The sequence below is a fragment of the Chlamydotis macqueenii genome, chromosome 8, assembly GCF_036417535.1.
Source record: "Chlamydotis macqueenii isolate bChlMac1 chromosome 8, bChlMac1.mat, whole genome shotgun sequence".
NCBI lineage: Eukaryota > Metazoa > Chordata > Aves > Otidiformes > Otididae > Chlamydotis > Chlamydotis macqueenii.
In genome coordinates, this window is record NC_141563.1 from 7,676,543 (window position 1) to 7,693,725 (window position 17,183).

General features: G+C 36.6%; 1 protein-coding gene across 1 annotated transcript in view; it reads right to left on the bottom strand.

The window, feature by feature from the left end:
- COL11A1 (collagen type XI alpha 1 chain) overlaps positions 1 to 17,183 on the bottom strand; it is a 144,793-nt gene that overhangs the window by 13,703 nt on the left and 113,907 nt on the right. The window contains exons 47-57 of the mRNA XM_086753159.1: positions 15,708 to 15,761; positions 14,718 to 14,771; positions 14,580 to 14,633; positions 9,939 to 9,992; positions 9,319 to 9,426; positions 9,080 to 9,133; positions 8,750 to 8,803; positions 7,499 to 7,552; positions 2,468 to 2,521; positions 1,978 to 2,085; positions 1,841 to 1,894 (exon numbers count right to left, since the gene is read on the bottom strand). Of these exons, the coding sequence (XP_086609285.1) occupies positions 1,841 to 1,894; positions 1,978 to 2,085; positions 2,468 to 2,521; positions 7,499 to 7,552; positions 8,750 to 8,803; positions 9,080 to 9,133; positions 9,319 to 9,426; positions 9,939 to 9,992; positions 14,580 to 14,633; positions 14,718 to 14,771; positions 15,708 to 15,761 (702 nt within the window). The remainder of the gene's footprint in view (positions 1 to 1,840; positions 1,895 to 1,977; positions 2,086 to 2,467; positions 2,522 to 7,498; positions 7,553 to 8,749; positions 8,804 to 9,079; positions 9,134 to 9,318; positions 9,427 to 9,938; positions 9,993 to 14,579; positions 14,634 to 14,717; positions 14,772 to 15,707; positions 15,762 to 17,183) is intronic.

Below are 17,183 nucleotides of genomic sequence, written 5' to 3' on the forward strand. Positions count from 1 at the left end.
GGCAACAAAGAACTATAGTGCAAGGTTTCCTCAGCACATTGTTTGCTCATTAGCGTTTGCTAAGGCACAGAGAAAAATGAAATTATATGTAGGTGCCATTGTAATACCATCTATAATTATTTGCACAGAAGCGACTGATAGATACACCTATGCACCAGATCATTGTTCTTTGGAGAAAAAAAAAAAAACAAAAAAAACCCCCAACCAACTTTCCAGTGTGTGGGGCATAAAAATATGTGTCCTGAAACTCTTTGCGTACAGGTTAAGAAGTTGTATGTTTGGAACATTTTTTTGAATTGTAAATAGTTATCCTAATATTTTCATCCATACACTGAAAGTGTTCCAGTCAATTAAAGAAAAGGCAGTTGCTCACGTTCGCATATGTACATGAAAGTGAAAGACTGGTTTAACGTAAAAGTCTTGATTTATGCAGTATTTCAGTTTAAATTCCCCATTATTTCCACTTTCACTTTTATATGCTGGAAAATTTTGATAGGAAAATTTTATAGCTGATGTTCAGACCCTGAGTTCTCACTGGGGAGCCAGGAATGCTCTTTGGAAAGATTTTGAGTTCAGGTATATAGCTTAAGCGCAAAAACTTTCAGTACTAATGCTACCCAAGGACCTGTATATTTTATAGCCTCTAAGTCCATACAGGAAAAATAACAGAGGATTTCCTTCACACTTCCTGCCCACAGCCTTCCTTTTCCCCTGTATGAACCACATAGTTTGTGAAGTAGAGGGCAGCCCCTTATTGCCCTGTTCTCCTAAAGTAATCTGATTGTACATGCCGGCATAGTTAATCTGGCCAAAATAACAGAGTAGATTTTACTTACTATGTGGTAACATCGTTTGCAAAGTGTAAAATGCCTTGAGAGTTTAACACTTATTTTTCCACCACGCTCTAGTAGTCCATGTTTTGTTTTGAAGCTTTTTGTTCCTAATGTGTCACTCAGCTATGACAGTCACTAAACCGTTGCTTGCCATCTGCTGGCCATATCGTTTAGATTTGAATTTCTGCACATAATGCTGAATAAGAACACCATTATCTTGCAATTTGCGCTGTTTTTTCAGCTTGTTAGAAAAAAAAAAAAACGCACTAAAAGAGCAAGTGTAAATAGAAGCAGTGATATAATTTGACAGATGTAATCTATAAACTTCCCTGTCTTTAATCATATTATGAACACGTAGCAGAACTGTGGTATGCCCTAGATGCCCTAGGAAGTGGGAGCTTGGTTCATTCAGATGCTTTTAAACTCTTTGGTCATGGATTATATTTCCTGGGACTGCCACAAAGAACAGACACGATGCTGCTGTTCGTTTTTATAAAACTAGCATGTTTTCTTCTTTGGTAGAACAATCTTTTTGGCCCAAGTTCTGATTTAATTTTTTTCTTTCTCTAAGACCTAAACTCTTACCCTATGAAGAATGTTTTCCTAAATTAGCAGTCATTAAAATCAATGGATGTATAAAATTTACCACTGCTAAGGAAACAATCATTTAAGGTATAAAGCTTTGCTGATGTGAAGACAGAAGTAGATTTTTTGATTATAAGTTTAATTTTATTTTTAATTCTATTCAGGGGATTTAAAGAATTTGTTTTTACACTGCCTTATTCCACTTTTTACCTGGTATAACTCAGCAGTGTTCAGCACAGCTGCCAACTAAAGTAGAGCAGTAAAAGGAAGGCAGTTGTGTATCAGATTTTACCAGCAAAGAATAGTGGCTTTGTGCTAAGAACTGACTCGTACATTCATTTTTCTGTAAAAGCACAGACGCTTTAATGGTATATTTTAAAGGGTGCTTTTTCTGTTTTGGCACTGAAAGGAAGGGTACTCACCAGAGGCCCAGGAGGGCCATCCTGACCTGGTGCTCCAGGTAGACCTTGTTCTCCCTAGAAAAAACACAGTTTGCTTTACCAGAGGGTATACAAGAAATGCAACATTTAAAATATGATTTTATGCTCTGCTTACTTACCACAGGGCCAGGAATACCCCGAAGACCCTCTGGGCCAGGTTTCCCTGCAGGTCCCTGTGGACCAACTGGACCTGTTTTTCCAGGAGCCCCTTCTGCACCAGGTTCACCCTAGAAAGAATATAAGCAACAGGTCAGAGAGGAAGAGCTGATGAAGCTTAGCGCTGTAGGGATAGACAAGCAGCAAAGTGAGAGTAAAGTTTCCTCACTCCATTTTTTAAAAGCTATTCTAAAACAGTGTTCTGCACAGCATGGTTTTCTGAACAAAATTTTGATTGCTTCATATAAGGATGAGTCCAACATGTACTCCGTTATGTATTGCTACTAATTCTGGATCTTAATTTGGATTTTACAGTTTACCTACTACTACATTGGTAAGTAAGTTTCAAACTCAGTGCATGATAAGCAATTTACTTTTCATTTAGATATAGTTTACATTTTCATGCTTCTAAAAAAAAAAAAAAAAAAAACAAAAAACCCTTGAACGTATTACCTTTGCACCTTTTTCACCTTGTCTGCCTTCAGCACCAGTTGCTCCAGGAGGTCCCTGTAAAAAAATGGAGACTGAGCTCATAATCTCAGTTTTTTAAAATATTACCAGTGAAAAAAATTCTGACAGTGCAGTTTCCACACTGTACTAATATAGTAGTAAATGCTAACAAAAAAACCATTGAATTTATTTCTTGGCATTTTATTCACAGGATAAAAATCCCAACCTGTCTTATGGCAGATACTTCTTTATTCTCTAATTCAGGGATGGCCTTTTGATTACATTTGGACAGTAAAAATTGCTACATGCCTTAATATTATCCAGTAAATATGAAGGGAAAAAAAAAAATCACTTGACTACAGGTTGTATGGAATGAAATAGACACTGACTACAAATAGCTCTTGGTATCAGGTTTCCTGCTATTACTCTGCAAAAGCTCTGTTTGACTAAGAAGACAGAACTTGGTACTGCAGGGGGATGTAGAGATGGGATAAGGTTCAAGTGAAGGCAGTCGTCTAACAGCACTGTGGCTACCTACGGCTTATGTCACTCATCTTTCATTTTCTGAAAAATAAAAAGGCATTCTTCTCCTCCAAAACATGAAGGGCTGATTTTCAGGTCAGGGAATGAATATTCATAGCTTCAGTTATGAACAGAAGCAGTATCTAGAATCTAATGTACTCCTCAGAAAATGGTTCTTTTATATCCACTTAGCTTAGAAAAGATGCACTCAAGATAATGGACCAACTGCTTTCCTACAAGGTTAATTTTTAGCCTGGGAAATGTCTTGACAAGCAGCTATTTCTTGCCAGCCAATGAGGAGCCTAAAGCAAAAGAAAGGTGACGATGCCCAAATACAAGGTGATTTTCTGAACCTATAAAACTTACTCCCTTAGACTCTTCTGCTCATTAATGCAGCAAGTAGTTTGTTATGTATAGATTTAAAAAAAAAATGTTCTAAGGACCAGCAACAAGAAAAATTCTTGTTGAAAATAAATAAAAGCCCATTTATTTACTGCTTTTTACTTCATAACAATAGACAAAAAATGCAGGCCCCTAAGAGTGAAGCACTAAAACACATTCTTAATTTTACAGACAAAAACTGTTCTTCCAGCTGAGCCTCTACCTATATGCTTTGTGAGCTCAGGGCTTTAGACCAGAGTTTGACCTAATAGCAATTTTTTACACTAGAGATGAATTTAGCCCAAACTTTTAATAGCCTGATATATTTCACCATCCACTGGCACATACCTTGAGCAACTCCATCAGTTTTCATTTAATTCCTGGAAATCTACCTTCATTTAATAACTATTTACATAGAAGTATATTAAGATCACTCATTTGCTTCTGAAATTAAGCTTTCTCCAGGGTGGAACTGAACATCTGCAGTACTGTGTGAACCTTCTGGCCAACAGAGATATCTCAGGCTTTCCATCACAGGTAATGCAAAATTAATTAAGTTACCCACTGTGGCCTTTGGTCATTTGTTGTGGGTGTCAATAGGTTGTTCTCTTTGGTATTTTTAAGAGCTGTAAGTGGCAAAGGACTTAGTTTTACCTCTTCAAAATACAGAGAAGCTGGTCTAATGGCCAACTCTTTAAAACAGAAAGAATAATTTAAATCACTGCTGTTCCAATAATAATATCTGATGCGTATACCCCTTTGTGTTGCTTGTAATGGGTTTGGGGGATCATAGTTCACAGCGATAACAAGAAAAATGATTAGCAGGTACATAAACAAACTCAGGAACATTTTAGGAACAGGACTTTTTTTCTTACATAAGTTCATTTACATGCCCATTGTCTTTATTGCTTGAAATTTCCTTTCACTCAAGCTCCTTTATGGATTATAATCTACCCAACCTAAGAAACTGAAAAAGGTTGAGCGCAGCAGTTTGTATTTGAGAAATATGGCCTGTACATAATCTAGAAATGCAGTTGCAACATGAATTAGCAGGGTTAAAAACACTGTGATCGCTATGTTACAAATACAGTGAATCATGATTGCTAAACCAAGGGGGTGCATTCATTCTCAAACCGTGCCAATGCTGCACCAAGCAGCTAAATGAATTGCTCTTTCTAATTGCTGGGATTGCTGGCATAACACAAATGGTGCTTCTATGGCTAATTATTACTTATCTTATCTTCCTACACTTGAGTTGTTAGAGTGTCTGACAAATTTTAACTGACAGAAAAGATCTCAATAACATTAATTTTACATCAATGCAAGGCTTCCCACCCTCGTGACTCCAGCGACCACAGTAATTTTTATGATAATTACACTTCAAGTTTGGACATATAGCCTGATACATTTTATGCAGAACTGAGAAAACAAAAGAAACAAAATCGTTGTCAGTTTTTGTTATGTGAACCTATTGGACTTTTTTCTGCTCTTCCATATTTCATAATTTCATTAAAATAATCTAAACTGTTGTTTATAGCTGTCTGCCATCTGACTAAAAACACCATTTCCAACACAGAAAGCCGTTACCACATTTCATCAGTCTATTAAGATAGGAACCTGGTGTATTGTTAGATGTTCTGTGCATTTTCAGTCAAGAGAGAAAAATCAGCTTAATTTTTAAGTGGTGTGTGCACCCTGCTGAGGCAGCATGACGCTGTAGCCAAAATGGAAAAAAACTCCTTCACGTCACTTCCTTTTTTTCCTAAGATATTCAACATTGTGTATAAAGGCAGCTAACCAACTGAATGTTTGCTTCTCAAAATTTAGAGGCTGGCTTTGCTGCAGTATTGACATCTGTCCTACTCAAGGCAGGCAGGATGGCGTCCAGTTTATAATAAAAGTCTATCTTAGTCCTGCATTTTAAATCCTAACATTTTGAGATTGATATGTGGAGCCTTATCTGTACGTGATCAACACATCTAATTGACTCTAATAAAGAAAACAGGCAAACAGCAGAAAACACAGCTGAAAGACTGAAAGACCTAGCACACTGAAAGACTGACAGGAATGTAAGCAAGAAGTACTCTCTGTGTTGATTTTGATTGATTGTATTTTTTTTTTTGTTTTAAGAATTAATGTTGTTTGATGGTGTCTTTTCCTCATGCTATTTTTTAACATTTGTCAGGCAGAAATCAATACAAACTAGAGATGTTACCCAGTACACTATGGCAAAACAAAGAAAAAGTCCAAAAATACTGTGTAAAGAATTAAGTAGTAAAACCAGAACCGTAGAGAGATTCAGTCTTTGTACCTGCATTTCTAGATAAGCAGGCATTGGAATAGTTTATTCTTGGCCTTCACTTGATAGTTGAATGTCACTGTAAGTATGTATCTGTAGCTGAAGTCTCTTAGATAAAATGAGAAAAAAATATTTATGTCCACCTCTAACTAGAATTTGCTTCCCAGGGAAAGCTGAAGGAATTTCTTTGTAACCAGCAATACTAGAAACAGATTGCTCAAAATTCTGAAACCTGGTAATAAACCTAATTTCATAAGATCAGGCAGTGAAACTCAGTTCAGGTCAGTTCCAGAACACGGGGAAAGAGGGGAATGAAAATGAGTAACAGAATAAATAAGGAGACTGTACAGTGAAGAGTTCAAGGGATTAGATTTAAAAGTATCAATCTTAAGCTCTGCCAGCTTGTTGTTTCAGAGACAGAACAACAAAAAATGGGGCTGAATGTTGCTTTCTAGTAGAATAGCCAGAGCTGTGCCTCTAGACAGCGGAATTACTACTGAAATGGTATGTCCTTCTTAGTCTGGATGAAAGAACACTTGTTAGGGCTTTTCCAGCAGCAATTGATTCTACTGGACAACTGGTGAAAACTAATGAAGAGCATTTTTTGTCTTCACTCTGCCAGCAAAGTATGAAGCTTTCAATCCTTCCCTGTTTTTCTCTGGTATAAGATCAATACAATACTGGCTCTCTACAAGCTTGTGCCATTCAGGTACTCACCCAATGTAGAATCTATTTCTACAAAATGTTTTCCTCAGAATTCAGGAATGGGATTACTTGGCTATATTTGGCCATACATTTTTCCCTAAATTGGAAATGTGTCAAATTGCAGGTGACATGATAGTTGTGTTTCTAAAGTGTTTTTTTTTGCCTAGGTACAATCAGATGCAATACATCTGATCTACAGGAATGAGCTACTGCCTTTCTGTATAATAAACCAGGAAGTTCTACTCTGATGTTGAACAAACATACTAATTGCTAATATTCAATCGAACCATATTCCAGTTCTAGTGATAAGGCTGCTAATGCTACCATAATCATTTACAGTGTGATAAATGTTTTGCAAGTTCGTGAAGCAAATAGATTAATGTGTAAAACGGATAAAACTAATTAGGCGTGTCAGTTCACTCAAGCCTATTAAATAGAGCAATTTAACACATTTTGTTAAATAGCTCTCAGCTTACGTTTAATGATGCCCCCTCCTTTGTTTTTCAAAGTGTAAAAGCTGCCTCTAATTGCTCTTGGAAGCAGACCTAAAGATTGATGCATCTACTACAGTTCTATAAGTGTAACATTATTTACTGGCTTTGACTACCTGCATTTTAAAGCCTGAGAAGCTTCAAAGACTTTAGAAATAATGGAATGGCTTCATAAGTTACAGAAAAGTCTGCTTGTTCATTTTGCATGTAGAAGGTTTGCACCTAGGTTTGCACAAAAGCTGCATTGAAATTATTTTGTTTCAGAGGCTAAAGACACCAAAACAGAGACGTTCTTCCAGCTCCCCGCGAGCGGTCATGTGCCTAAGGATGATGTATTGCTCTCATAATCACTCACCCCTATTAGCAGACACTGAATTAACTTGGGTGAAAACAAAAAATGCATTTATAGCTAAGGAATACATTCTTCCCTATGTATTTTTGTTCTGAGGTTCCACATAACCCATATTAAACGGTTTCTCTGCCATTTCTGGTTTTTTTTTTCATTTCTCTCATTAAATTACTTAAACTTCAGACATCATAGATGAGTGTCACAACATGGAAAACAATTAGCTGAAATTCTCTAGAACATAGTGTCTTAGAAAGAGAAATATACAAGAGAAACAAGAAATAAATTACTCTTTTTCCAGGTGGACCAGGTGGGCCAGCTTCACCCGAAGGACCTGGTGGACCCTGCAATGGAAAATGATATACCATTAGTGGTAACAAAGGATAAAGTTGTTATCTTTATTAAATGCAACAAACATCTGCAATATGTTGGCCCCTTTCAACAGACAGAAAGTAAGTACCGTAAATACACACAGAGAAGTATCCTGGTTATTCAACAAATCCTTTCTTAGGGTGGTCTTCTGAAATTTTTAACATCTTTCGGTACTATACGAAATGCATCGTTCTTTTTTTTTCTTTTCCTGTTTACAACAAAACATTGCAGACCAGAAAGCGGCTGCTCAGAAGTAACATACGGTCTTAGCCTACTGCCTAACCCCATTCAGAAGTTTCTTGCTTTCTCAGGTGTTGAAGTTGTTACTTTTGCTAAAATTTTTAATTAATATCTGTGAGTTAGCTGCTCTGTGGGTGGCTTTCTCTTGAAAAAGCTTTTGTGCACTGATGGTATTTAGCTACTCCATGCTGCTAAGCTGTGATACTCTTTAATATTTCAGGGCTGCTGAACAGTTTGATGAGCTTTTCTTCACGAACACAACACTCTCACAGTACTTACTGCTAAGTAAGTCATACAGATACTAATTTCCTGAGGACTGCAAGTACATCCCATTTTATAACTTACTTCCAACCCTGTATTCAATGTACTAGCATTGTTTATTTTCAGACTGTACCATATAGCATAATTCCTTGATAATCAAAACTTTGAGAGCTAGAAAGAGATTTTCCAAAATGGAAACCCTTTTTGCAATAAAAACATTTAAATTAATTATGTTTTAATAAGAGAATTACAAATATAAGAACTTTGATCCTTAATATGGGTATTGCTCAGATACTTTTTAACTTTCTTAAAGCAGAAACATCAAAGTTTTGCTTCATTTCATCAGATCAGCTAATGAAATTATTTGTCTGCAGCATCCCTTTCTTAGACTTTCTATTTTCAGTGCTCCTCAGCAGCTCCAGCACAAATTCTTAACACATCATTTGTTTCTACTTCTAAAATAAATTGAGCTCTTGCTTCTGATTGTGACTATAATATGGGCAGTTCTATCTCTGCAAGGAAATAAACAGGTATTTTTCAGTATAATAGAAAATATTTAGAAAATATTTTAAGACTATGACTGTATAGAAACCACCGATTCAGCAAAAGATACTTTCTTAGCATAGGAAAGAACATGCAGCTGAAATAAAATGACAGAAACAACTCACAGGTTGACCAGGATCACCATCTTCACCCTTCTCTCCACCAACACCATCTTGACCCTACAGAATTGATGAGAAAATAAAGAAAAAACAAAAATTCAGCTAAATTAAGTAACTTGGTTTCATATATTCATATAAAAGCACTATTTTTCTACAGAGCATCTTCCTAAGGATACTAGTTTCCAAAACTTTTTAAAGATTTCTAAACCTTAAGAAATACATGAACAGAAAAGCAACAGATGTTACAGGCAAGACATCACCTCAGAAAACAAAGAGGCAAGGTTAACTAGAATTTACTGCAAACAAAGACTAGGACTATATTTTAAGTATACTTACAGATGGACCAGGTTCCCCAGGGGGACCAGGATCTCCAGGAAAACCAACTGGGCCCTAGATAAATTAGGAAAAAAAAAAGGAACATGTGATGATTGCAATCTGCCTGTCAATGGATGACAAATATTTTATGAAGCATATAATGAATGTTCAAATGTAGAAAATCATATATAGTTTTATATGTAGCACAACTTCAGCAGTGCTTTACAGTGCTTTGTGTTAGAATTATTAAGCTCACTTACTGGGTTACCCTTAGGCCCATCATCACCTGGAGGTCCTTTAGCACCTGGTGGTCCAGCTGCTCCAGGTGGACCAGCCTCACCTTTTTCTCCCCTTTCACCTTTTGGACCCTGAGAAAATATATGAACACAAAAACATCATCTGGAAAGTGAATGGCTAAAAAAAAAAAAAAAAAAAAAAACAGATTACAATGGCAAAACTGTTATTCAGACCTGGGCAATGTTACTCATCACTAAATGCTGGCATGTGAATGGGACATTAGGATCTCAGCCTCAGACTGGAAAACCTGTGAATCTCAGGTAGAGTACCAACATCTGCACCCAGTCTGTGTCAATCAACTGTCTTCAGAGAGGAAAAACACGCATGTCAAAGTTAATACTTTTGGCAGAAAAAAATAGGTACTCTCTTAGGAAGTCTTCAGCTTTGTCCTCTAGCTGCTATTACAAAATGTGGCTATAATTATAAGGAAGCAAATTGCATTTTAAAGGTATAAGATCATCACTGAAAATTTAAAGGAAACGCACTCAAGTAATCTGAATAAATGCTTTCTAAAGTAAGTACTACAGATCCCTTAGTTCACCATAATAAAGGTTAATAATAAGAAAAAAACCAAAATACTCACAGATGTTCCAGATTCTCCCGGAGGTCCAGGATTACCAGCTTCTCCAGGCTCACCCTGTAAGTGTGTGAGGATAAATCGATGAGGCATGCTTATTCACATGAACAGCTTACAGGAACTGGATTTTATTAGGTCTACAGAAAGGAGGTTGAGTTACGTAAGGTTTTGCAAAACTGGAATCTGAAACTTTAGAGAGAATATATCAAACGAAGCTTTTAGTGAGCCAGGGAGACTAACCTCCCCTTTGGGCTCTGGAAGATGTTCCCCTTTATTGTCCCATATATTGCAAATTTCCTGTTTGTCATCTTTCTTTCTAGTCACAGAAAAGCCAAAATATATTGACTGTTTATGGTTTGTTTTTTTTTTTTTTCTCTAGAAGATCTATTTCATCTGGAAGAAAGTTTCTACAAATACGAGAATACTAATTGGAAGTGAATGTCAACAGAGTGAAAATATTATTGCTATAGCTACTGTTAGAATAAAAAATAATATAAAGAAAACACAAGAATAAAGTAATAGCATAACTGTTAGTAAAACTTCCACCGCAGGCCACAAAGGTGTATGCTATGTATTTACTGGTGATGGAAATTGTTTAGTAAAGCAGATGGCTTTCAAGATTACACCATATGAAGACAATCTGTGCAAGTCAAAGATTAGACACTATTAAAATAATGCGTAAGTTAATTCAGTCTCTTTTTTGAGCTAATACACAGCATCAGCTCAAAGACTGTCTCTGCAGTTCATTTTAATGTTTATTGTGACTGATTATTTTCTAGCTCAGTGGTCTGAGAAATAAACCTTTATAGAAGAGTACTCCGTAGTAGAATACTTAGCTATTAGCATCACAGCCACACAAATCTGTGAAAGGATAACAGAAACTGCTTTGTGATTATCACGGAGTGCTGAGAGAAGAACTATAGATTTTTATTCCAAAGGATTTATCAATTTATCTGCTAATGGAAGGATTTTTTTTTCCCCCGTATATATTCTTTTTTTTCCAAAACAAATGAACCTTGCCAGTAGTTATTCCTATAAACAGGAACAATTCAGTGCAGAAAATGCACTCCACTCAATCTCCTCCACTGAACTCAAACACAGATTAGGAATAAATTTGTGTATTCTTCATATCCTGTATGGCCCTGCATGCCCCTCGTCATTCTACGACAATTCAATTAATGTAACGCGCATGTCTGTCATTTCCATGTGGACAGTATAAAAGTATAAATCATAGAATATGAATTTTAGACAAATCTTATGGTGTAGGTACTGAACTTTTTTTTTCATAGAAGCTAATGGCAGCATGACCCTCACTGGGACCAGAATTTGGTCCCATGTAAGCATTACATTGGATGAATGGAAGAGTACCCAACTGAATTCCTGAATAGGCTAATTAACAGATTACCACAATTTTAGGAGCAATATTAAAATGTCCTTTAGAAAAGGCACTTTTAAAGGGTGAATTTGCCTTTAGAAACTGTAGTATGTTTTATTAAGCATACTTAAATTTGCAGTAATCTTAAAAATTGATGATCCCTCTTAGTACTCAAAATTCATTTGCTTCTGTGATAACAGCATTCATTATATTAAAAAAAAAAAGTCTAGTGGATAATTCAGCTCAATAAGCATTAAGCATATTTTCTCTAGGAAAATTCATAACCTTCATTTCCTTATCCTCTGCACAAGGTTTACTGAATCTGCAGCATCATTAGGACTGGGGGTTTTTTTTTGTCCATGCCCACTATCAATAAAATTAGATTCATGTAGCAACACAGAATGAGGTCTGGAATTAGCAAACAAATTGATGCTATTCAAATTAGTAAATATATTATATCTAACAGAGTGCAAAATACAGACCCCTTCAACAGGTGTCCCCATTGCAGGACTAACTAACTGACACAAGAATGCTAATTGTACCAACTCTTGCTTGACAAGCACCTGTACCAGTAAATCCCCTTCTAAGTTTCCCAGGGAGTAAGTCCTTGTTCTGCCTTTCTGACAAATGATATTGTAATTTATGATGATTCTCATTTCATTTGTAATCCACTCTTTACCCTTGCCATTGCCAAACACATCTTCATTTTATGATATTATGCAACAAGAGAAAAGATACAAATAGGAGTGAAGAAACATTGGGGAAAAAAATATGTTCGAGGGAAAGAAAAAGAGAAAAATGCACATTTTGTTTAAAAGCATGAATTCTGTCCTCCCATTGTGACAACTCCTCCTGACAAGACAACTCTTTATGATTTCTAAGCTTGTAGAACTCATTAAATAGAACTGAAATTAAGAAGGAAGGTGTCCTAACTGGGGAAAAAAAACCTGGCATATACTAAAGCTTGAGAAGGAGGAGGAAAGTGATTAGAAGAAATAAAAACTTCCAAAATAATATACTTGGAAGCTTCTCTATGTGAATGCAGAGAATATGGGAAATAAGCAAGAAGAAATAAAAATGACAACCAGTGATAAACAGTTGGAATTTCACGTTCTTGAATTAAATTTGGTGGGCTGATTATCACAAATTGGGCCTCTAAATCACACAGAAGAGTCACAGGGAGAAACAAAGGAGTTCAATATAAGTCAATGTTTTTACAAAATGACTGGACTATAATTTGATCATGAAACAGTAAAAATTAAGGAGGTGACTGAAACCAATGGCAAAATTTCTACTGACGTCAATGGGACACAATATTATACAAGGTGTTGTGGTTTTTTTTTTTTTTTTTTTCTTTCAAGCACTGAATATAATGGGTGCTACCCTGAACGTAGTGTTCTTATAAGACATTTTTCTCAATACTCTAGCAGTCACAGGAGGAATTTTTCTTCCCCCAGTGCCCATTTTTTTCTGTATTCCACTGGCATACCTACTCTTACATTCATTTTTTAGTGAAAAAACAGACATACAGCCAACATTTCATGGTAAATATCAACAATATTGAACAGCATCATAACAAAAATCTTTTGTTGTCACAGAGGAAGAAGCAGTTTGTGAGATACTGTAGGAGGAGTTTCAGATTTTCATTATTTTTGTCATTATTTTTAGTCATACAAATCATCCTGGAAGAACAATGGCAACTTCCTTATCTTGTAAAAAAAAAGAAGATCTAAAAGGGAATGAGGTCTGTGAAGCAGAGTGACGTGCTTTTGGTTGGTGATCCAAAAGAGGATCATGACAAATATAAGTGATTTTGATTGAACTGGTACTTGAGTCATTATTTGTAAATTCATAGATCTGATGGATTTGTACCTAAGGCTACAATACTGTGTCAAAGACGGTATGTCAATAAATGAAAGGGAGCTGAAGTTAAAAACTTCTGAAGTGCTGGAGTTCAGTAATGGTACAGGAGGAAGATTAGGGAAAAGGTGCATTTAATTATCTGATGGGACAGGACGAAAAAGGGAAAACTCGCTTCATATTCCGAGAAGTTATCAATACTGTGAGCTTTCTGGAAAACTACCAACACTGACATTTCTAGTCATGTCCTTTCTAGGATTCATTGACATAATTTTCTAGGATTCATTGACATCAGTGTTTCATTGAATACATATGATATTCTGTGGCAAATATTTAAATACTTAAGAGCAAGCTGCATAGTTTATTAATTATTATATCTCAAGTTATTATATCTTAAGTTATTTATTCAATGGCCTGGAATCTATTTCTATTCTGTTTCCTTCACCTTATGCTCCTTTCAAAATGTTCTTTCCAAATCCAAAGTTAAAGAAAAAAGGTCATACTAAATCTGTAACATTACAGCAAAATGCTTGCTGAATGATATGGCCGAGGTCACCTAACTTGTTCAAGTAAACATAAATAGGAATTTGAAGAGACTCTCTTGAAACTTGTGTTTGCTCAGCATTTTTTAAGAGATTACACTAACGATTCAAATAACTACACAAAAAAGCCATTGCATCTATTGCATACAGTGTTTTTCCTTTAAGAAAAAGGAATGTGTTATCTGACACATTCTTTAGGTAAGATATGAATTTAAAAAAAAAAATACATTCCATATACTGGTAGGAAATTTTCTGAATAGAGAGCTGAAACTAGCAATAAAAATAATGGTGATGAATTAATGTCATATATCATCAGTCTCAAGTCATGTTTTCAACTATCACAGATCATCCTCAAACCTTTGACTTAACTGGAACTGTATCTGTCTGTATGAGGAGCAGATACATATTGACGCTTCAGGTCTGCTTCACCTCACAGATATTTTTACCACTGATACATTAGATAATAGCTTATATTCTTAACATTCCAGATAGAGGGCTGCATGATGTTCTAAGCCACACCAGTAGAAAATGAAAAACTCTTCAAGTCAATAGTGTTACTATAAGCATCAAACTATGTAGTTAAGGAAATCACCATAACCTTACTCTAATCCTTCACCTGAAAACGACCTCTTCTGCTCTCAAGCTCTTTCCTCTGATTCTTAAATATTATTGTGATGTAAAATGTGAAATAAAAAAACCGAACATGGTAAGTTAGCCACTAGGACCACAGCTAGATTACTATTAACAGTTACTAGGTCAATGAAGGATTTTGGGGAACTGTAATGTATCTATTTAGCACTGAACAAGAATCAAAACGTATATTCACATTCCAGTTTCTTCTCTTTCTAGAGTGATATTATCAACACTCACCTTTTCACCAACACCTCCAACAGAGCCGATTGAGCCTGGGGGGCCTTGAGGACCCTACAATGATCAAAGATGTTAGTTGTCCCAAATATAATGCTTATTACTGAATTACTAAGATTGAAAAAATAGGTTAATTCTTACATCAGCTCCGTTAGGACCCTGGGGACCTCTGGGACCTGGAGGGCCAGGTGGACCCTGTATCAAAGAGACAATTTGATATAGTTACAATCATAAAGAATAAGTCCAGAGGGGCTTTTTTGGCCATGAAAAATAATAGACTAAATCTGTAGATGACTTTTCATCTTCACAGTACTACAGAAACAGCAGGGCCAGATTGGTGCCCATTGCATGAGTTCACAAGGTGACGGAGTATCCAGGCTGTATGATAAAGTACCTGAGCTGGAAATGGTCTCATGCCTCGGGGTCCTGAGAATTGGTTTCCTGCATTGTATTTTCCCTGCAGGTTACCTGGCACACCCCCTCCACTGTGCAAAGGCCCTGGAGTAGCTTATCTGTCTGGTAGCAGCCAAGTGACAGTACTGCACTGTAGGGGCTACAGATGGGCAATAATAAAGCATCCAGGCTTGGCACAGGGCGTTGGAGGCAAATGTATTCTGTAGATAGCTTGCATTTCAGTCAGGACCAGCCCAGAAGGCATTCTGTCAACAGTATAAATGGTTGGAAAAATGTAGGCTCAAGATCACCCAGAAAAACAGAGTAAACATAGCCAAGTAGTGTTTACTGTCTTCTGGCCTGCAATTACCTGAAGCTAAGGTACAATGCCCTGAATTTCAGAAAAGCAGCTCCAAACTTTCTGGTGCAGTGGTCTCTCCTGTTTCTTTCCTGAACCTGCTTGCCACTGTCCTGTCCCAGACACACATAGCATCTGCTTTGCTACCTACTCGTCAGAGTATTTTCTTCTTAAGTTACATAAACTGTGATATTAAAGACGAGGAGATAGACGTGGGAAAGCAAAGTAAGTCCCAGGGAGAGTTTACATTACACAAGATGTTTCATACTCAAGCACTAAATTCAGGAGTAGCTTATCAATTTTCAGCTACAGAGAAAAGAAAATAACAACATAGACAGTATTTATAGCCCTTAGAGTGACCAATGGGGAAGAAGTCTTACCATTGGGCCCACATCACCGTTTTCACCCTTTTCACCTGGTGGGCCAGGCAGACCCTAAAAGACATGGAAGAGAAAAGAAAACTATTAGTAGGGTACCTGGAATGATGAGTTATAAATCAATATGAACCAATATAAAGCAGATATACATGCGAAACTTGGAAACTGGGGATAGGTTGACAAGAAAACAAAACCTGTTTGCATTAAAACAAAACAAACAAACAAAAAGGAGGGTTTTTTTATATTCCAGCAAATGCGTATGTAATCCTAGAATGTTTAAACTAGGTGAGGCAGAAAATCTTTTCAAAAAACTTGGAGGGTGGCTAACTTTAAAAACACTGCCATCATCGTCCAGACCCCAGGTGGGCATTTGGATAATTTGATTTATGCTGTGATACACATATATGCGAAGAAAACATGATCAGTGCAGCACAATGAAGTGGTATGCACTAAGCTGCCTGAGTACTGGAAGCTGTATAAATGCTTGAATAAGGGGTCTAGCGGAGGTAATACATCCTGCTGAGAGGCACTGCATTGGATTATGCAAACCTACCCTTAGAAGCAAAGTGTCCAAGTTTGACTAGTAACGCACATCAAGAGAAGGAAGCTGTGGCTGATGCTAATACCGTCATCTAGTATACTGTTACCCCAGCTAGAAGCACTAGCACCACTAAGCTGGGCATTCCTAAATGTAGGATCAAAGCTTGGCTCCTATAAAAAGCAGATCCCCTGGACCTGGAGTCAATAGCATTATATTGGTTTACATTACATTAAGATCTGGTTCTGGTTCTGTGTTTCACTTCCTGAGTTCTCCTACTTTCGAAGTATCTATCAAACTAGAAAAAGCCAGGAAAGCACATCTTTGCTACAGAGCTGTATGGAACAGTATGAAGGATAAACTTAGACAACGCTATACCCATTCCTCAGCTGCCCTCCTACTCTGACACTATCTGAACAATAGAAAGACTTGTCGAAATTCCAAGATACAACTTTTCTTAAAATGATGTGTGTCTCCGTTGTCTAATACTGTGATAACGTGGCTGACCTGTCAGTGCACTGTGGTGGCTGGGAAAGCCTGTTTGCTATTAGATAATCAGCTTTAGCTCATGTGATGACACTGTTTTTTCTATATAATCCTTGCTTATTTAAAAAAAATACTGGACTGTATTCTACTAAAATGGAATTCCATAGCAGATAATACTATCTTCAGTACCATGTATTGATTACAGTACACGCTGAGTAGTAATGCCAGGGTTATAAATGCCTAATCCATTGTGATTCATGGTCATCAGAAACCTAGACAGCTCATTCAACTGCTTGCAGAAGAGGTATTTATGAAACTTCAAAGGCAATTAAACATGTACTTGATACTTCGGTCTTCGAAAAGCTTTTCCAAAGCCATTTGGTAAACTCCTGTTTCAACACTGAAAAACTCCAAGTGATTTCCCTGAATCAGTACTTCATGCATATTGGACTTGA